Source organism: Silurus aristotelis (assembly GCF_946808225.1).
Source record: "Silurus aristotelis genome assembly, chromosome: 27".
Taxonomy (NCBI): domain Eukaryota; kingdom Metazoa; phylum Chordata; class Actinopteri; order Siluriformes; family Siluridae; genus Silurus; species Silurus aristotelis.
The window spans coordinates 16,684,637-16,702,620 of NC_139600.1; the positions used below are offsets into that span (position 1 = coordinate 16,684,637).

The 17,984-nt window shown below is 42.2% G+C and overlaps 1 protein-coding gene across 8 annotated transcripts; it reads right to left on the bottom strand.

Moving 5' to 3' along the window:
* Nucleotides 1-3,573: 3,573 nt before the first annotated feature.
* Nucleotides 3,574-14,430, bottom strand: LOC310721578 (uncharacterized protein). Of its 8 annotated transcripts, none has more exons than XR_014532106.1 (10): nucleotides 14,245-14,427; nucleotides 13,023-13,406; nucleotides 12,681-12,845; nucleotides 12,487-12,536; nucleotides 12,268-12,381; nucleotides 12,079-12,124; nucleotides 5,920-6,080; nucleotides 4,569-4,970; nucleotides 4,292-4,426; nucleotides 3,574-4,116 (listed from the first exon to the last, which is right to left on the bottom strand). XR_014532106.1 is itself a non-coding variant. In XM_083533369.1 (6 exons), exons 2-6 carry the CDS (start codon nucleotides 13,357-13,359, stop codon nucleotides 12,075-12,077), a joined length of 732 nt encoding a protein of 243 aa, XP_083389495.1. In that variant the 5' UTR covers nucleotides 13,360-13,406; nucleotides 14,180-14,430; the 3' UTR covers nucleotides 11,039-12,074. The 8 variants fall into 8 exon arrangements, 5 of the variants coding, with proteins under 5 accessions (XP_083389495.1, XP_083389491.1, XP_083389493.1 ...); XR_014532107.1 differs by having other exon boundaries at nucleotides 4,283-4,426; XR_014532108.1 differs by lacking the exon at nucleotides 3,574-4,116 and having other exon boundaries at nucleotides 4,393-4,423.
* Nucleotides 14,431-17,984: the final 3,554 nt, after the last annotated feature.

Sequence of the window (17,984 nt, forward strand, 5' to 3'; positions counted from 1 at the left end):
TGAGTGTGAGGTGACCATTTCTAACCACAATTGTTTCCATGACTTTGTGACTCTGTGTGTGTGTGTGTGTGTGTGTGTGTGTGTGTGTGTGTGTGTGTGTGTATGTGTGTGTGTGTGTGTTTGTTGAAAACTGAAAAGTGTGATGGCTGTCTGCATCTGTCAGGCCACTTTCTCTAACCACAAGTGTTTCCATGACCCTGTGTGTGTGTGTGTGTGTGTGTGTGTGTGTGTGTGTGTGTGTGTGTGTGTGTGTGTCCTGAGCTGCAGGGCCTCCCTGTGGGTTTCCTGTTTTGATACTCACACACTATCTATGTTTGAAGGAGAGATACACTGCTTTAAAAATCTGATAGGATCACTAACCTTTTGGAGTATTTAAAAGTTAAAACAGATATATAGTACGACATATCATGTGTGTATATGCAAAGTGTGTGTGTGTGTGTGTGTGTGTGTGTGTTTTTCAGATTTAGACTTGTACCTTGACCTCACTAAACCCCCTCCACCACAGTCTCAAATTTTAAGTGTAAATTCGCACAAGCAGGACAAGCAGGGGCCTGTAGGTTTTGTGGAGGAACTGAATATGGACATTATTTAAAAATGGACAGATGGATTTTTTTTATGTTTCAGGTTTATTGAACATCTGGTGGAGTCTTTTAGCTTAAAGTAGGACCACTGGATCTACAGGGTGGAAACACTGCTACATCTGTGATTTGAGCTATCTAATGTGTGTTGAATGGAAGATGGATGGAGCTCTCTGATTGGTGCTTTAAGAGACACTTTATTTTCCAGGCTCTAACTGGTCAATGCCATCAGCACTGCTGCTATTCTGCTGGGGGAAGGAGGAGCTTTACTGTTGCTTTAGAAACATCTCAGTGTCACATAAATATACTGTCCATGTACTTTGTCACATGCCAGAAACACCCACCAGCAAGAGTGGATACAATTGAAGGTTTTTAAAGTGTTCAATAAACACACAGATAATCCAAATCAGGGCGAAGGCCTCGGTGTCAACTCTGGCATGGCAGTCTCAGGCATGTCTTGACAGGCTGTTTCATGGGCCCCTGTCTTGGACTTAGCTTGTAGAGCCCCCTTGCTTAGATTTGTCTTAAAGGGACTTGAGCACAGTGTGCATTGAGGTGTGGGAGGCTGCCCTGTGAACCTTGCACTTAATCACAGTATGTGTCGCGGCACAGGAGGCCACCCCATTGGCCTTGAGATGGAGCAAGGCCTGCGGTGAAGGTTAGGAGGCTGCATGTCAAACTCAAGCTGGAGCAGTTTAGGACAGGCTTGAGTCAGGACAAGAGACAAGACATGGAAGGGGGTTGCTGGAGACTCTAGGGAGCTTGAGATGGTCCGTCATAGAGTTGAGGACCTTGTAGATGGGAAGAGGCCCCTGTCCAAGACAATGCTCCCTGGGAAGCAGTGGAGGTGGAACACATGATGAAGCAAACGCTGGGGCATTTTTCTAGCAGAGGGTAGTTTGGGAAGAGTGACATAGTGGGCCATTGGAGAACTGGTTGATCAGTGAGAGGATGATAGTGTGTCCAGTTGAAGGGGGCAAGCCAGTGACAAAGTCCAAGGAACAGGACATGGGGAGTGGATGGAGTAGACTTGCTAGGAAAGTCTTGGGTTTTTTATGCTGTGCACAAGTGGAACGGGCTGCCATGAAATTGTGGACACCTCTTTTGACTCTTAATGGCCACCACCATTACTAATGCTGCAGGAGAGACAAGGTGTGAGACACACATAGCCGGAACTTAGCTTCTTGTACTTTCCATTCAATGTGCAGGTGGAGAGCATGAACCATTACAGAGAAAGGGACAATGTGTTTGGAAAAGGTTCTTACTTTTCTAGAGAGTTCAGCTGGGACAGAGCATTTGGCTTCCTGTTCTTGCATCCTGGACGATCAGACAAAGTGAAATTAAAGTGCCTAAAGAAGAGCTTCCAATGGGCCTGTCTCAATGGGCCTGTCTACCCTGTCTAGGGTACTCTCGGTTTCAGTGGTCCATCCAGTTGACAAAAAGTTGTTCGGTGCTCTCCCTCCCTCTTGTTCTCTAATGGGGTAATTTTCCTTAACGGGGCTGAGACGATGGTAATAGAAGGTGCACTGGTAAAGTCGGTTGTCCTTGGTGACAGGATAGCCCCCACTCGTTAGTCGGAAGCATTATCTTCCACTATGAATTGGCTTGATGGGTCCGGCAGGGTTCACCACCTTGATCTTGGCAGGGCCCATCTGGACACTACCAGCCAATAGGATGAACCCAAAAAGGAGGTGTTGGGACATAAAATTTACACATTTTGGCTTTTACATACAAATGGTCCTGAAGTACGCATCGGAGCACAGAACACATAGAGTGTGTTTTTCCAGAGAGTCAGTGAAGATCAAAGTGACATCCAGATAAAGATGTAGCGTTAAGCAATGTGCATACAGAGAGGAGGTGGAACAGTTAACAGCCTGGTGTGGAGCCAAACCCGTCTCTGAACATTGACAGAACCAAAGAGATGGTTATTGAGTTCAGTAGCACAAAGAAGCCATTCTCCACTGAACATCGATGGATCCTCTGTGAAGATCATCAAGAGCACCAAATTCCTTGGTGTTCATCTGGCAGATAACCTCACCTGGTCACTCAACAACAGCTCCATCACTAAGAAAGCCCAGCAGCTGTACTCTACTTCCTGAGGAGGCTGAGGAAAGCCCATCTCCCTCCCCCATCCTGACCATGTTCTACAGAGGGACCATCAAGAGCATCCTGAGCAGCTCCATCACTGCCTGGTTTGGGAACTGCACCATCTTGGATCACAAGACCCTACAGAGGATAGTGAGGATGGCTGAGAAGATTATTGGACCATGTGTACCATCAGTGTACCAGTGTAGATTTATTCATTGCTAGAGACTCTGAACACAGGCATCTGCTAAATGCTGCAAATGTAAATGTATTCAAAAGAGTTTCTGAAGCATTCAAACCTCAAATCCAGACTGTGCAACAGGTTTTTCCCTCAAGCCTTCAGACTCAACACAGAACTGAACTGAAATTAAAACTCACACACACTTACTGAACTGTACAACCTGAACTTAACACACACTCATTACTCATCTCAATCCTTTCCACCACCAATTATTTATTATTTATATTTAATTATATTATACTGTTTACATGCTGTTTTTTTGCACCTCTTGACTGCTGGCATGGAGAAGCTGGTGGTGGATCTGTGATGATCTCAGATGTTGAGCTATTTTATGAGTTGCTCAGTAGCTCCTAGTTTTATAACCATAATGACTGTAGAAGACTGTAGAAAGATCATCAGTCATAATCACACACTCCAGTGCTCATGTTAGTTCTCACTCTCCAGTGTTCTGTAGTGTTTAAAGACTATAATCACACACTTGATGTCACCCACATGAGGATGAGGTTCTGCTTTTGAGTCTGGTTCCTCTCAAGGTTTCTTTCTCAGAACATCTAAGGTTGTTTTTTCTTCACCACAGTCACCATGGTGATCATCAGGGATAAACACACACCATTCACTTTAATTCAATGTCCATTCTGAAAAGCGCTATAGAATAAACTTGAAGACACACACACACACACACACACACACACACACACACACACACACACATTGATGTGGATGTGTGTTCCTGTTTTACTTTTGACACAATTTGCCAGAAAATTTATGAAAATTAGAAAAATCCAAAAAGCCTGAAAAATGAGCATTTATTTATTTATTTATTTATTTTAATTTATTAATTTATTTTAATTTATTGTTTTAGCAGGAACATGACAGTGAGGACTGGTTTATGATATAAAGGCAGTTTTCAATATTCTAATAAATGTAAAAGGTAAAAGTTATGAAGCAGACATCAGCAATAAAACCCTGAAACTCGAGCAGCAAACATACATTTAATTTCACTCTTAATGATTAACTTCGTTTAAACATCTCAGCATCTCTCACTCGTCTCAGTTCTGACCTCTGAATACGTGCTGAAATCAGTGCACTGAATGCTCTTCTTCCTCTTCATCTTCCTCTTTTCCTTCAGGGGCCGGATGTCCAACGCCACGTAACAAACCTCGTCTTCTCTGTCCACATCCTGTCTCCGAGTTGTCCTTTTCTTACTTCCTGCTTTAAATAAAATAACATACACACATCTTAAAAAGTACAGAAACAATTTCACAACAAATTATTTGTCTGTCTGAAGCTACGCCCTCAAATCATTTGGCAATTTGACACCTCCTGAACAGCAGATTTACAGTGTAAGTGAAGAGAGTGGACTAAGGACCTTTAGTACCTTTAGTACCTTTAGTGGTGTTTGTGCAGAGGCAGTACACACAGATGGAGGAGAAGAGTGAGGAGATGAAAACACACACAGCACACACACTTAATACCAACTTCCACTGTGTTGGAGATACAGTAACACTGGGACAGGATTCTTCTGAGAAACACACACACACACACACACACACACACACACACACACACAGACAAAGACATTATTAAATCTAGAAATGTCACTGGAACATTTGTCAGAATATTAGCAAAAACAAAAATAGTAAAGAATCATTACACAAACTTACCGAGTCGAGAGAGACGAGTGAATCTGTTTCCATAGTGATAAACATCATTATTAGTGATGAAGCTACTTTTATCATCTGAAATGATTCTCTCTCTAAGAGCGCAGTAGTACAGACCCAGATCTGATTCTGTAACGTTCTTAATCAGCAGGTCGTGTGTGTTGGTGGATTTATTAAACACAGTGAAGTAACGTGGAAACACTTCATCTAGCATTTCTTCATAGTCCAAATGTGATGCTGACACCAGGAGACGAGGATGATCTTTTACTGAGCAGTTTCTAAACCATGCTGGATAAAATCCACTTTTCCAAACACAGTCGGAGTAGAGAGTGACGTCGTCTCCTCGTCTGACTCTCATCTCCACTTCTGCTCCAGAGATCTTCTTCTGACTGGAGAACACAACACCTGCAACACAACATCACACTTTACACACTTTACACTACACTGAGGAGGGTGTACAAACTTCTACACAACATCACACACACCTACACAACATCACACTTTACACTACACTGAGGAGGGTGCACAAACTTCTACACAACATCACACACACGTACACAACATCACACTTTACACTACACTGAGGAGGGTGCACAAACTTCTACACAACCTCACACACACACCTACACAACATCACACTTTACACTACACTGAGGAGGGTGTACAAACTTCTACACAACATCACACACACAACTACACAACATCACACTTTACACTACACTGAGGAGGGTGCACAAACTTCTACACAACATCACACACACATACACAACATCACACTTTACACTACACTGAGGAGGGTGCACAAACTTCTACACAACCTCACACACACACCTACACAACATCACAATTTACACTACACTGAGGAGGGTGTACAAACTTCTACACAACCTCACACACACACCTACACAACATCACACTTTACACTACACTGAGGAGGGTGTACAAACTTCTACACAACATCACACACACAACTACACAACATCACACTTTACACTACACTGAGGAGGGTGTACAAACTTCTACACAACATCACACACACCTACACAACATCACACTTTACACTACACTTAGGAGGGTGTACAAACTTCTACACAACCTTACACGCACCTACACAACATCAAACTTTACACTACACTGAGGAGGGTGTACAAACTTCTACACAACATCACACGCACCTACACAACATTACACTTTACACTACACTAAGGAGGGTGTACAAACTTCTACACAACATCACACGCACCTACACAACATCACACTATACACAACACTCAGGAGGGTGTACAAACTTGTGCACAGGCTCCCAGCAGGTGTGAAGAGTAGAGAAAGTGTGTAGAAGTGTAATGAGGCTTACACACGAGAGCGATGAGAGCGACTCCTGATGTCTCCATCTCACACACTGGTGCTGAGCCTCGTGCTGCTAAAGCTCTTTCATGTGTGTTCTTCAATCTGATTGGTCTACGTCACTGCAGCGTCTCTCTCCAGCTCCTCATTGGTTGTGGTTAAAATGTGATGCTTTGATGTAGATCTTTCACATTATTGGTGGAGGCCAGTGGAACATTTTGTTTCACCTCGGGGTCCTGAACGCAGGTTTGTGGCTAACAAATACTTTTTCCAATGAAAACTAAAAACACCGCAGCGAAATAAAACTGTCTTTAGTGCGACCTTCATTTTAGAGAAAATAAATGACAGGTCAGTAAGATCTCCTCTCACAGGATGTGGAATTAGCAGGTGATTGGTTGGAGCAGGTTTTGCTGTAAGTGTGAGAATGGAAGCTACAGGTTGTAGAGCAGGTCTGAGATCAGTGAGTGAAGGAGTTGAGGGTGGAGTCTGAGGTGCAGGAACACACTGTGAGCTTCCTGTTTTAGAGAAAATTAAAGATGAAGGTTTGTATGGAATCATTGAGCTGAGAATGGACTGAAATTTCGTGAACACAGATGACAGGAAATGAAGAAACTCTGGAGAGCAGGAAGATCTTCTGATGGTTAGATTCTTTAGAGGTGGTGGTCAGAGACAAGAGCAGAAGAAACACCACTGTCATGGCCTGATTGTATCATGTTTCAGTCTGATCACTTTGAAGACAAATGATGATTGTGCAAAGTGTATATCAGATTTGAGGTCAGGGTATGTGTGTGTGTGTGTGTGTGTTTGTGTGCGTGTGTGTGTGTGTGTGTGTGTGTGTGTGTGTGTGTGTGTGTGTGCTACTGTGCTACTGTCCTGTCTTGCAGCACACACACAGCATAAGAGAGGAGATAAATGCACTGCTTTTTTATTGGTGGAACCGAGTGTGTGTGTGTGTGTTTGTGTGTGTGTGTTTGTGTGTTTGTGTGTGTGTGTGTGTAGAGGTGTGTAAAGTGGAATAAAAAAAAAAAGAAGAATTTAGCCGGTTCTCCAGTGGACTTGTTTCCCACGTCCCCTTACTTTCTTTTCTTTTGTTTGCAAGTCCTGCATCACTCGATAAAGCTTGTGTCTAACAATAGTGTAATACAGGAAGAAGAACTCCATGTTCGGTTGGATTAATTGACCACTGAATATTCTCACTTGGTTGAAGGTATTACGAAGGGTTTCATCTTGTGTCTCTTCCAGGGGGAGATTTCAGAGAGGAATCCTCTTGAGGAAGGTGGGTCTCACTTGTTTGTCCACGAGGATCTGATGAAGATCGCCCCTGCATCACCTCCCCAGCCATTACAGTGCACATCCCACACCACTTAGCATTCATTCAGGACCCATCCTTGCTCACTTCCCTCAAGAGAAACTGAAATTCTGACCACCTCAATTTTACGCTTTTCTCCCCAAAACCAATTATGATTGCCACTAGCTGATATTTGTGGTTTTCATTGTGCACAAACTTCACATTCACTTAGTGTGTGTTATTCAAAGCCTCATGCTGAACCAGGCTTTAGTGGATGGCAGTCTGATCACAGCTCCAATCCACCAGAGAATGGTGTGTACACCCCTGGATACTCACCGTTATGTTGTAGGTTCCAACTTAATCAAGGGTAACCTGTGGCACCTCAGGGATACAAACCACCACCACCACCTGCAGTCCAGTCCAGGATTCTTTCATCACCTCTGAGGATGGGATCGGCCCCCTTTCTGAAGGAAGTGATTGGAGGGGGTGGGAATAGACAGAGCAAGGAAGAGAGAAAAAAGGTACTGCCTGATCTAATGATGCTGGACACTGGCTCTGAACCTACTTCATTGTCCTTGCTGGAAATTCGGTGACGAAATGCTTCAGGAGCCCCTGGTCGATGATTTCAACAGTGTTCTGCTCCATCTTCAGCAGACACTTTTGGCAGACACAATCAGCTGTTCGATCTTGCAGAGCATAAGCACTGTTGGTCCTGCATTGAGGTCTGGCCCACCCACTGCAGGATTGCCTGCTTCAGGTCACCAAACACCAGCATGCATTTGGCCAGATGTTGTTGGGCAGAGAATCGTGCTTCTCTGGAGAGAAGCGGCTGATGGCAGAACATCTGCTCCGAAGCCGGCTGCTTTCATGGCTGAGTGAAGCTCGAAAAAAAGCCTCTGTGTCATCCTGTGGCATTGTCTGCCAGGCTGCTGCCGGATCAGTCCAGTTGGCAAATGCTTTAATTAGCTAAAAAGACCCCATGGCATTTTAAGTCTCTTACTTTCTCTACCTTTGGCACCTCTGTGGAGAGCTTACAGGCTCAAAGAAAGAAAAAACAGTAGGTCGGCGACAAGTCCACAAGAGAACCGTTTATATTTTTACTTTCACTTTTACCAAGTTATTGTTTGGAGCAGGTTCTGCTGTAAGTGTGAGGATGGAAGCTACAGGGTGTAGAGCAGGTCTGAGATCAGTGAGTAAAGGAGGTGAGGGTGAAGTCTGAGGTGCAGGAAAACACTGTGAGCTTCCTGTTTCAGAGACACCTTTCTGTAGTCTTCACTTTTTTAGGTACCATCAAACAGCCTGCACCTTTTAATCAAAGAAGGCATGAGGGTCACAATAAACCAAAAGTTTGCTCAGGAACTGCAGCGTGAGACCATTCAGGGTTTTTATATGTCAATAGTTTTATAATAAAATAAATGCAAAATTTTAAATTTGATTGGGAGCGAATGCAGTGTGTACAATATGGTTTAGGATATGGATATGGTTAGGGTTATGTTATGGTTAGGGTTATGATATGGATATGATTATGGTTAGGGTTATGATATGATTATGGTTAGGGTTATGATATGATTATGGTTAGGGTTATGATATGGATATGATTATGGTTAGGGTTATGATATGATTATGGTTAGGGTTATGATATGGATATGATTATGGTTAGGGTTATGATATGGTTATGGTTAGGGGAGATATTGGGCTTTGGCTGAAGTTCTGCTTTATCATTAGTATATTATTAGAGTTAGAGTAGAGTAGGGTGAGGGTTTCTTATAGAGATTGGGATATTCCGATTGCAGATTAGAGATAATCACACACAACTACACACTGTTAATAGCTGCTATAACTCAAGCTGGTGTCCTGGAGTGTGACAGAAACATTTACCTTAATGTTTCTATTTGGTGAAAAATCTGACTTGTTCCATTTTTTTGCAAAATTCAAATCAGACAGTTTTAGAAGTAAATAAAAAACACAGGACAAACTTTTCATTGGATGCAGTTAAACTGACAATTACACACAAACTCTAATCTGTGCTCATTTTGTTTCTTGTACCTGCAGCAGGTCAGTGTGTGTGTTTGTGTGTACATGTGTGTATGTGTGTGTTTGTATGTATGTTTGTGTGTGTGTGTATGTGTGTATGAGTGTGTGTGTTTGTATGTGTGTGTGCGTGTGTTCGCAAAACTTACAATATGGGGACATCGACCGGAACTTTCACCAATAAAGTGGGTACCTGTGTGAACTTGGGGACCTAAAATCAAGTCCCCACAAAACTAACCACTGTAGCATGTCTAAAGCTGATGCTTGATTAGTTATAAACAAATTAAAGTTAGTTCTTTTATCTGCCAGGGTTTCAGAGAAATAGAATGAGCAGCTGTGTGAATGTGTACAGGTGTGTGTGTCCGTGTGTTTGTATGTATGTGTGTGTATGTGTGTGTATCTGTGTGTGTGTTTGTATGCATGTGTGTGTTTGTATGTATATGTGTGTGTGTGTGTGTGTGTGTGTGCGTGTTTGTATGTGTGTGTGTGTGTGTGTGTGTTTGTATGTGTGCGTATGTGTGTGTGTTTGTATGTGTTTGTATGTGTGTTTGTGTGTGCGTGTGTTTGCATGTGTGTGTGTGTGTGTTGTTGTATGAATATGTGTGTTTGTGTGTGAGTGAGTGTGTGTGTGTGTGTGTGTGTGTTTGTATATGTGTGTGTGTGTGTGTGTGTGCGTGTGTGTGTGTGTGTGTGTTTGTATGAGTGTGTGTGTTTGTATGTGTGTGTGCGTGCGTGTGTTCGCAAAACTTACAATATGGGGACATCGACCGGAATTTTCACCAATAAAGTGGGTACCTGTGTGAACTTGGGGACCTAAAATCAAGTCCCCACAAAACTAACCACTGTAGCATGTCTAAAGCTGATGCTTGATTAGTTATAAACAAATTAAAGTTAGTTCTTTTATCTGCCAGGGTTTCAGAGAAATAGAATGAGCAGCTGTGTGAATGTGTACAGGTGTGTGTGTCCGTGTGTTTGTATGTATGTGTGTGTATGTGTGTGTATCTGTGTGTGTGTTTGTATGCATGTGTGTGTTTGTATGTATATGTGTGTGTGTGTGTGTGTGTGTGTGTGCGTGTTTGTATGTGTGTGTGTGTGTGTGTTTGTATGTGTGCGTATGTGTGTGTGTTTGTATGTGTTTGTATGTGTGTTTGTGTGTGCGTGTGTTTGCATGTGTGTGTGTGTGTGTGTTGTTGTATGAATATGTGTGTTTGTGTGTGAGTGAGTGTGTGTGTGTGTGTGTTTGTATATGTGTGTGTGTGTGTGTGTGCGTGTGTGTGTGTGTGTGTGTGTTTGTATGAGTGTGTGTGTTTGTATGTGTGTGTGCGTGCGTGTGTTCGCAAAACTTACAATATGGGGACATCGACCGGAATTTTCACCAATAAAGTGGGTACCTGTGTGAACTTGGGGACCTAAAATCAAGTCCCCACAAAACTAACCACTGTAGCATGTCTAAAGCTGATGCTTGATTAGTTATAAACAAATTGAAGTTAGTTCTTTTATCTGCCAGGGTTTCAGAGAAATAGAATGAGCAGCTGTGTGAATGTGTACAGGTGTGTGTGTCCGTGTGTTTGTATGTATGTGTGTGTATCTGTGTGTGTATGTGTGTGTGTTTGTATGCATGTGTGTGTTTGTATGTATATATGTGTGTGTGTGTGTGTGTGTGTGTGTGTGCGTGCGTGCGTGTTTGTATGTGTGTGTGTGTATGTGTTTGTATGTGTGCGTATGTGTGTGTGTTTGTATGTGTTTGTATGTGTGTTTGTGTGTGCGTGTGTTTGCATGTGTGTGTGTGTGTGTTGTATGAATATGTGTGTTTGTGTGTGAGTGAGTGTGTGTGTGTGTGTGTTTGTATGTGTGTGTGTGTGTGTGTGTGTGTGTGTGTGTGTGTGTGTGTGTGTGTATTAAGCTGCAGGGCCTCACTGTGGGTTTCCTGTTGCTCACAACCTCAAAGATTAAAAAAGACTGAAATACATTAATTTGATCCTCTAAAACTTTTGAGCTTCACTATTTAAAAGCAGGTCTATTTAAACCAAATATGCTCTCCTAGACTCCCACTCGTCATGGAGTCTCCATAGATGTTCCCAGAACCTATGATATCATCTTTGCAGCAGATTTGGGCTCTAACCAAGAGCCATGGTTAGCTATGTATCTACACTATAAAGTATTGGGACACTTGACTTTTCCAGCCAAATGTGCTTCTTCCCAAACTGTTAGCACAAATTTGGAGGCACACAATTGTATCAGATGTCTTTGGATGTCACTTGAACTAGAAGACCTGCATGACATTCCATAAGGATGAGTTCAGAGAACCCTATTGAACCCTTTTGGATGAATGTAAACGCTGACTGCGCCCCAGGGTTCATCACCTCACCTACATCAGTACCTGACTTTACTAAAACTCTTGTGGCTAAATGAATGTCCACAAAATCCAGTGAAACGTCTTCCCAGAAGAGTGGAGATTATTATAACAATAAATGAGGATGTAAAATGGGACGTTCAAAAAGAAGCACATACCAACTTCCTGTTTAGGTGTCCACAAACTTTTGCCCATAAAGTATATCAAAATATCTGTAGATTCATTATTAACTGATTGGACTTTTCTGAACTAAATGCCTTATTCACATACAGATATTTGTATTTGCAATACAGAATTCAGATTGGTCAACTGTAATTGTGGACAAATCTCAGTGGTGTTAGAGGAATAGCATTCAAAGACAAATGAAACAGCCATCGATGGCAAAGACACGTGAAGTAGAGTGTTATTTGAATGGGAGGAGCTTAAGCTGTCAATCACTAGAAAAACGTAGGCGTCTGTGAGCCCTGGTATGTGGAAGAGGGCTGATAGCGCTTTACCTCTCGGTGTGTTTCAAAGCCCTGTGAAAAGCTGTGCTGTGATAGGCTGGAGTTAGATAGTGGGCAGGACCAGGATGTACAACAAAAGGAAAAAGTTGTATGTTTATATGTATTGATGTTTTTATTGTTTCATTATTAAAACCTCTCATGAACAACATTTCAGCATCTCTCACTTCTTTCAGTTCTGACCTCGGAATACGTGCTGAAATCAGAGTCCTCAACTTTCTTCTTCCTTGTCATCTTCCTCTTCTTCTTAAGGGTCTGGATGTCCAGCGAGGCATAACAGACCTCATCTTCTTCAACCTGCAGAGGATAAAAACACCTCTGGATTCTATGTGGTAGAAACATTTCTGTCTCGAACAAGAGATCCAACACTTGCTTGATGCTCTATTATATGTCTATTATTACCTCATGGTGTCTCAGAGTCGACCTTCTGTCGCTTCCTTTCTCCACTTCTGCTGAGAATGAGATAATGTCACGTTAAACAAGCAACTGACGAGCGCCATGAACGTTTATTTGAAGTTTAAAAGAAATTTTAAAAAGAATTTCTGAACTAGAACACAGACAATGATTGACAAAAGGTTTATAGTGTGTGTGAGGACCTTTAGTACCTTTAGTGGTGTTTGTGCAGAGGCAGTAAACACAGATGGAGGAGAAGAGTGAGGAGATGAAAACACACACCACACACACAATCAATACCAGCTTCCAATGTGTTCCACACGGAATCGGGGGGGTTGGAGATACAGAAACACTGGAACAGGAGTCTTCTGAAAAACACACACACACACACACACACACACACACACACACACACACACACACACACACACAATATTAAGTCTAATATTTTCACTACAACATTTTGACGAATAATTGTAAAGAAGTTTGAGTTTACAGAATATCAGCAAATACAAAAAGTTGAATGAATTATTACACAAACTTACCAAATAGAAAGAGACGAGTGAATCTGTTTCCATAGTGATAAACATTATTGCGGATTATAACACCATTTGTCTCTGTAACCTGTGTCTCGTGTATGGCGCAGTAGTACAAACCCTCATCTGATTCTGTAACGTTCTTAATCAGCAGGTCGAATGTGTTGATGGATTTATTAAACACAAATGAATAATGTGTAAAAGCTTCATTCATTAAATCCGATTTGGACATCAGTAACCGAGGTTGATTCTGATGTGAGCAGTTTCTAAACCACACCGGATAAAATCCACTTTTCCAAACACAGTCGGAGTAGAGAGTGACGTCGTCTCCTCGTCTGACTCTCATCTCCACTTCTGCTCCAGAGATCTTCTTCTGACTGGAGAACACAACACCTGCAACACAACATCACACTTTACACACTTTACACTACACTGAGGAGGGTGTACAAACTTCTACACAACCTAACACACACAACTACACAACATCACACTTTACACTACACTGAGGAGGGTGTACAAACTTCTACACAACATCACACACACGTACACAACATCACACTTTACACTACACTGAGGAGGGTGTACAAACTTCTACACAACATCACACTTTACACTACACTGAGGGGGGTGTACAAACCTTTACACAACCTCACACACACACACACACACACACACACACACACACACCTACACAACATCACACTTTACACTACACTGAGGAGGGTGTACAAACTTCTACACAACATCACACACACGTACACAACATCACACTTTACACTACACTGAGAAGGGTGTACAAACTTCTACACAACATCACACTTTACACTACACTGAGGGGGGTGTACAAACCTTTACACAACCTCACACACACACACACACACACACACACACACACCTACACAACATCACACTTTACACTACACTGAGGAGGGTGTACAAACTTCTACACAACATCACACACACCTACACAACATTAAACTTTACACTACACTGAGGAGGGTGTACAAACTTCTACACAACATCACACACACAACTACACAACATCACACTTTACACTACACTCAGGAGGGTGTGCAAACTTCTACACAACATCACACACACAACTACACAACATCACACTTTACACAACATCACACTTTACACAACACTCAGGAGGGTGTACAAACTTGTGCACAGGCTCCCAGCAGGTGTGAAGAGTAGAGAAAGTGTGTAGAAGTGTAATGAGGCTTACACACGAGAGCGATGAGAGCGACTCCTGATGTCTCCATCTCACACACTGGTGCTGAGCCTCGTGCTGCTGAAGCTCTTTCATGTGTGTTCTTCAATCTGATTGGTCCACGTCACTGCAGCGTCTCTCCCTCACGCTCTTATTGGTTGCGGTTAAACTGAAGTAAAATCCTCACCTGCTCCGTCAACGTTTCTTTAAAGAATTAAAAATATATCTTTTCCTCTTTTCTTCACGCCACCATTTTTTTCCTGAGTTCACAGAATTCAACAATTTCGGCCTTTAAAATGATCACAGATCAGTTTTTAAGGGGCCACAGGAAGTGTCCTGAAGCACAAACTTTCTGTGTCTATTTGGGTTTCTGTGTATGTGCGCTCGAGAAAGAGTGAGGTGTCCATCTCTAACCACAGAGCTTTCATTTATCTGCATATCCATCTATATATATATAACATTTAGAGATGGTTAAAGACCATCATATATATCACACACACACACACACACACACACACACACACACACACACACACACACGTATGTGTTTTTGTTTGTGTGCGTGTGTGTGTGTGTGTGTGTGTGTGTGTGTGTGCGTGTGTGTGCGTGTGTGTGTGTGTGATATATATATAATGGTCTTTAACCATCTCTAACCACAAAAGATTCTTCACTGAATCACCTCAGTTTATGTGTAAAGACTCGAATGTGACTCTCAGCACACTGATCTATTAATAGAATGATATTGTTTATTGTTCATCACTGATCAGTGCTTTATAACAATCAGAGTCCTTAATAAACTACAGACGCTGTAATGGCGAATAAATCTCACTGGTGTAAGAGGAGTAAAGGATGTGCTGTTAGAGGAAAGAGGCAGGGTGAGGAAACCGATGTCTCACACACACACACACACACACACACACACACACACACACACACACACACACACACACACACACACACACACACACCTACCACAACCATCTCTAACCACAAATGTTTCCATGACTTTTTTCAGGTCTCTTCATGTATGTGTGTGTGTGTGTGTGTGTGTGTGTGTGTGTGTGTGTGTGTGTGTGTGTGTGTGTGTGTGTGTGTGTGTGTGGTACGTGCGGCACAATCTGTACCCCACACCAAGTGTGTGTATACAGTTACAGTGCCACCAGATCACCTTTGGCATTTTGCTGGATCCAAATGGGTTTCATCACATTGACACATGTTTGATGTGTTCAGTGTGTCACATTTGAGATGATTAAAGGAAGTCAGTGTGTGTGTGTGTGTGTGTGTGTGTGTGTGTGTGTGTGTGTGTGTGTGTGTGTGTGTGTGTGTGTGTAAAATACCACATCTCGTCTCTGACTCGGTCTCGGATCGTCTTTCTCTTCTCCTGTGAATGAAATTAGAGTTACATTAATGGACACTGAGTGTGGTATAAGGGGAATCAAACACACATGGAAATGCATGTGGTGGAATTAATTAACTCGAGCAGACAGAAACAAACCTGCAGGTAACGTGTAAAGATTCTCACCTGTATCTGATTATAGTCAGTCTATTTCCGTTTTCACCCCGAAGCCTTCTCTACCACACTCTCTCTCTCTTCACAATTAAAACCTTCTGCAGTCATGAAGAAGTGAAGTCAGCCACTTTGATAATTATCAAGACCTCACAAATGTGAACACTGATCCTACATGCCTCTCCATCTACTATTCCAGTTAACAAATCCAGTATTCTTGGCATTAGTGAGGAAAATATTTGTGAATAGGTCCTGTGGTGAGCATGTGAGCAGCAGTGGCTGGGAAAGTGGTTTCAGGACCATGGACATTTACTCTGCATCGTAGAAACATTCCTATTTCCATTAGTCACATGGTACACCTTCAACCAAGTTAAAGTAAATTAAGTTCATCCAATTGAATGCTGCACACTTCCCAAGCCCGGTTTCTGATTAGTTTTAATTTTAGTACTTAGTATAGGTTGTTAATCAGGACGCATTCATAACTAATGGAGATACCACCTGGCTGTTTGTTCCACACGGCTCTAAATAATCACAGGGCACTGCATTTGGGCCAGGATAAAACACTAAAGCCTAAGGGCTCATTTTAATCAACTGGGCATTTGTGGGAATGTTCACAGGTATTGTGGATCAGGTAATAAATGTCAGGTGGTGACTTTACTTTAATCAAAGGAATTGAAATTGATCTTGTTGGTCCATTAAGAAACTAAGACACATTTCAGGTCACATTGTGAGTTGGAGAGGCCAGGACCACGGATAGTGGAGTCGCACTTCATATATACCACCTCCTTAAATTGACTAGAGAGATTCCTGAGAGGCGGTTCCTGAGAGGCGGTTCCTGAGAGGCGGTTCCTGAGAGGCGGTTCCTCTTGCTGTCACAGGTTATTCGTTTGCAAGGTGAATTTTCAGATGTATTTTTTTGCCTCTAGCTGGTCAGCAGGGGCTCATAAAGCACCACAATGAGACTCCTTCAGGTCGGATTACATTCTAAAAACCTGTAAACTCAACCATTTTCTGGTCTGAGTTATGGTAAAGGTGTTTACATAGCACACACACACACACACACACACACACACACACACACACACACACACACAGATCCAGAGTAAAGATCTGTTTCTTGTTTTTGTTAAGTCTTTATTACTTGTGTTTTGTTGAAGGTATTTGGAAATCGCACATAAAACAAAAGAAGCCAGAGCTCAGTTCTCTTTCTGTCTCCCAGAATCTCCCTCCACACTCTCACACAGAGTTTCTACAATGCTGTAATATAAAATATATCTATATTATATAATCAAAATCAGCATGACGAGACTGAAACAGTCTTCAGTACCTTTAGTGGTGTTTGTGCAGAAGCAGTACACACAGATGGAGGAGAGCAGTGAGGAGATGAGAACACACACCACACACACACTCAACACCAGCTTCCAGCTAACACTCCACTCTGATACACACGGATCACATACAGTACCATAGGGTTCTGCAGAGAAACACACACACACACACACACACACACACACACACACAGTATATTATATATATATATATATATTCAGTATTTCACACTATAGTTGGTATAGTTTTTTTTTTTAATGGAATCCAAAATGCCACCAGAACATTTCAAATAAAAAATGTTAAAGCTTTATCTTCAATAAATGAAGCATAAAAGATAAATAATCATGTGAACTTGTACAGAGAGTCGAATAAATCTGTTTCCATAATGATACACACTGAGGCTCTTTAAAACACCATCATCATCCTTCAAAAACGTTTTCTCTCTCAGAGCGCAGGAGTACACACCCTGATCTGATACTGTGACGTTCTTAATCCTGAGGTCTTGTGTGTTGGTGGAATCGTTAAACAGAAACGAGAAACGGCTAAAATCACCACCCAACGCATCACTAACCGTCAGATCGACAAGCGCGATCATGAGACGAGGATGATCCTTTACTGAGCAGTTTCTAAACCAGACCGGATTTAATCCACTTTTCCAAACACAGTCAGAGTAAAGAGTGACGCCGTCTCCTGGTCTGACTCTCATCTCCACTTCTGCTCCAGAGATCAACTTCTGACTGGAGAACACAACACCTGCAACACAACATCACACTTTACATTACAGCGATTAGGGTGTACAAACTTTTGCACAAGCTTTCAGCAGGTGTGAGTAGTTCAGAAGTTTAATGAGGCTTACACACAAGAGCATTGAGGACGAGTCTTGATGTCTCCATCTCACACACTGGTGCTGAGTCTCGGG

Coding starts and splice junctions, on each gene's coding strand:
- LOC310721578 (XM_083533365.1), bottom strand. CDS start 14,281: ATGGAGACATCAGGAGTCGCTCTCATCGCTCTCGTGT. Junction 12,537..12,680: donor CACCACTAAAGGTACTAAAG/GTCCTCACACAC, acceptor TCTCATTCTCAG/CAGAAGTGGAGAAAGGAAGC. Junction 12,125..12,251: donor CGAGGTCAGAACTGAAAGAA/GTGAGAGATGCT, acceptor ATCTAACTCCAG/CCTATCACAGCACAGCTTTT.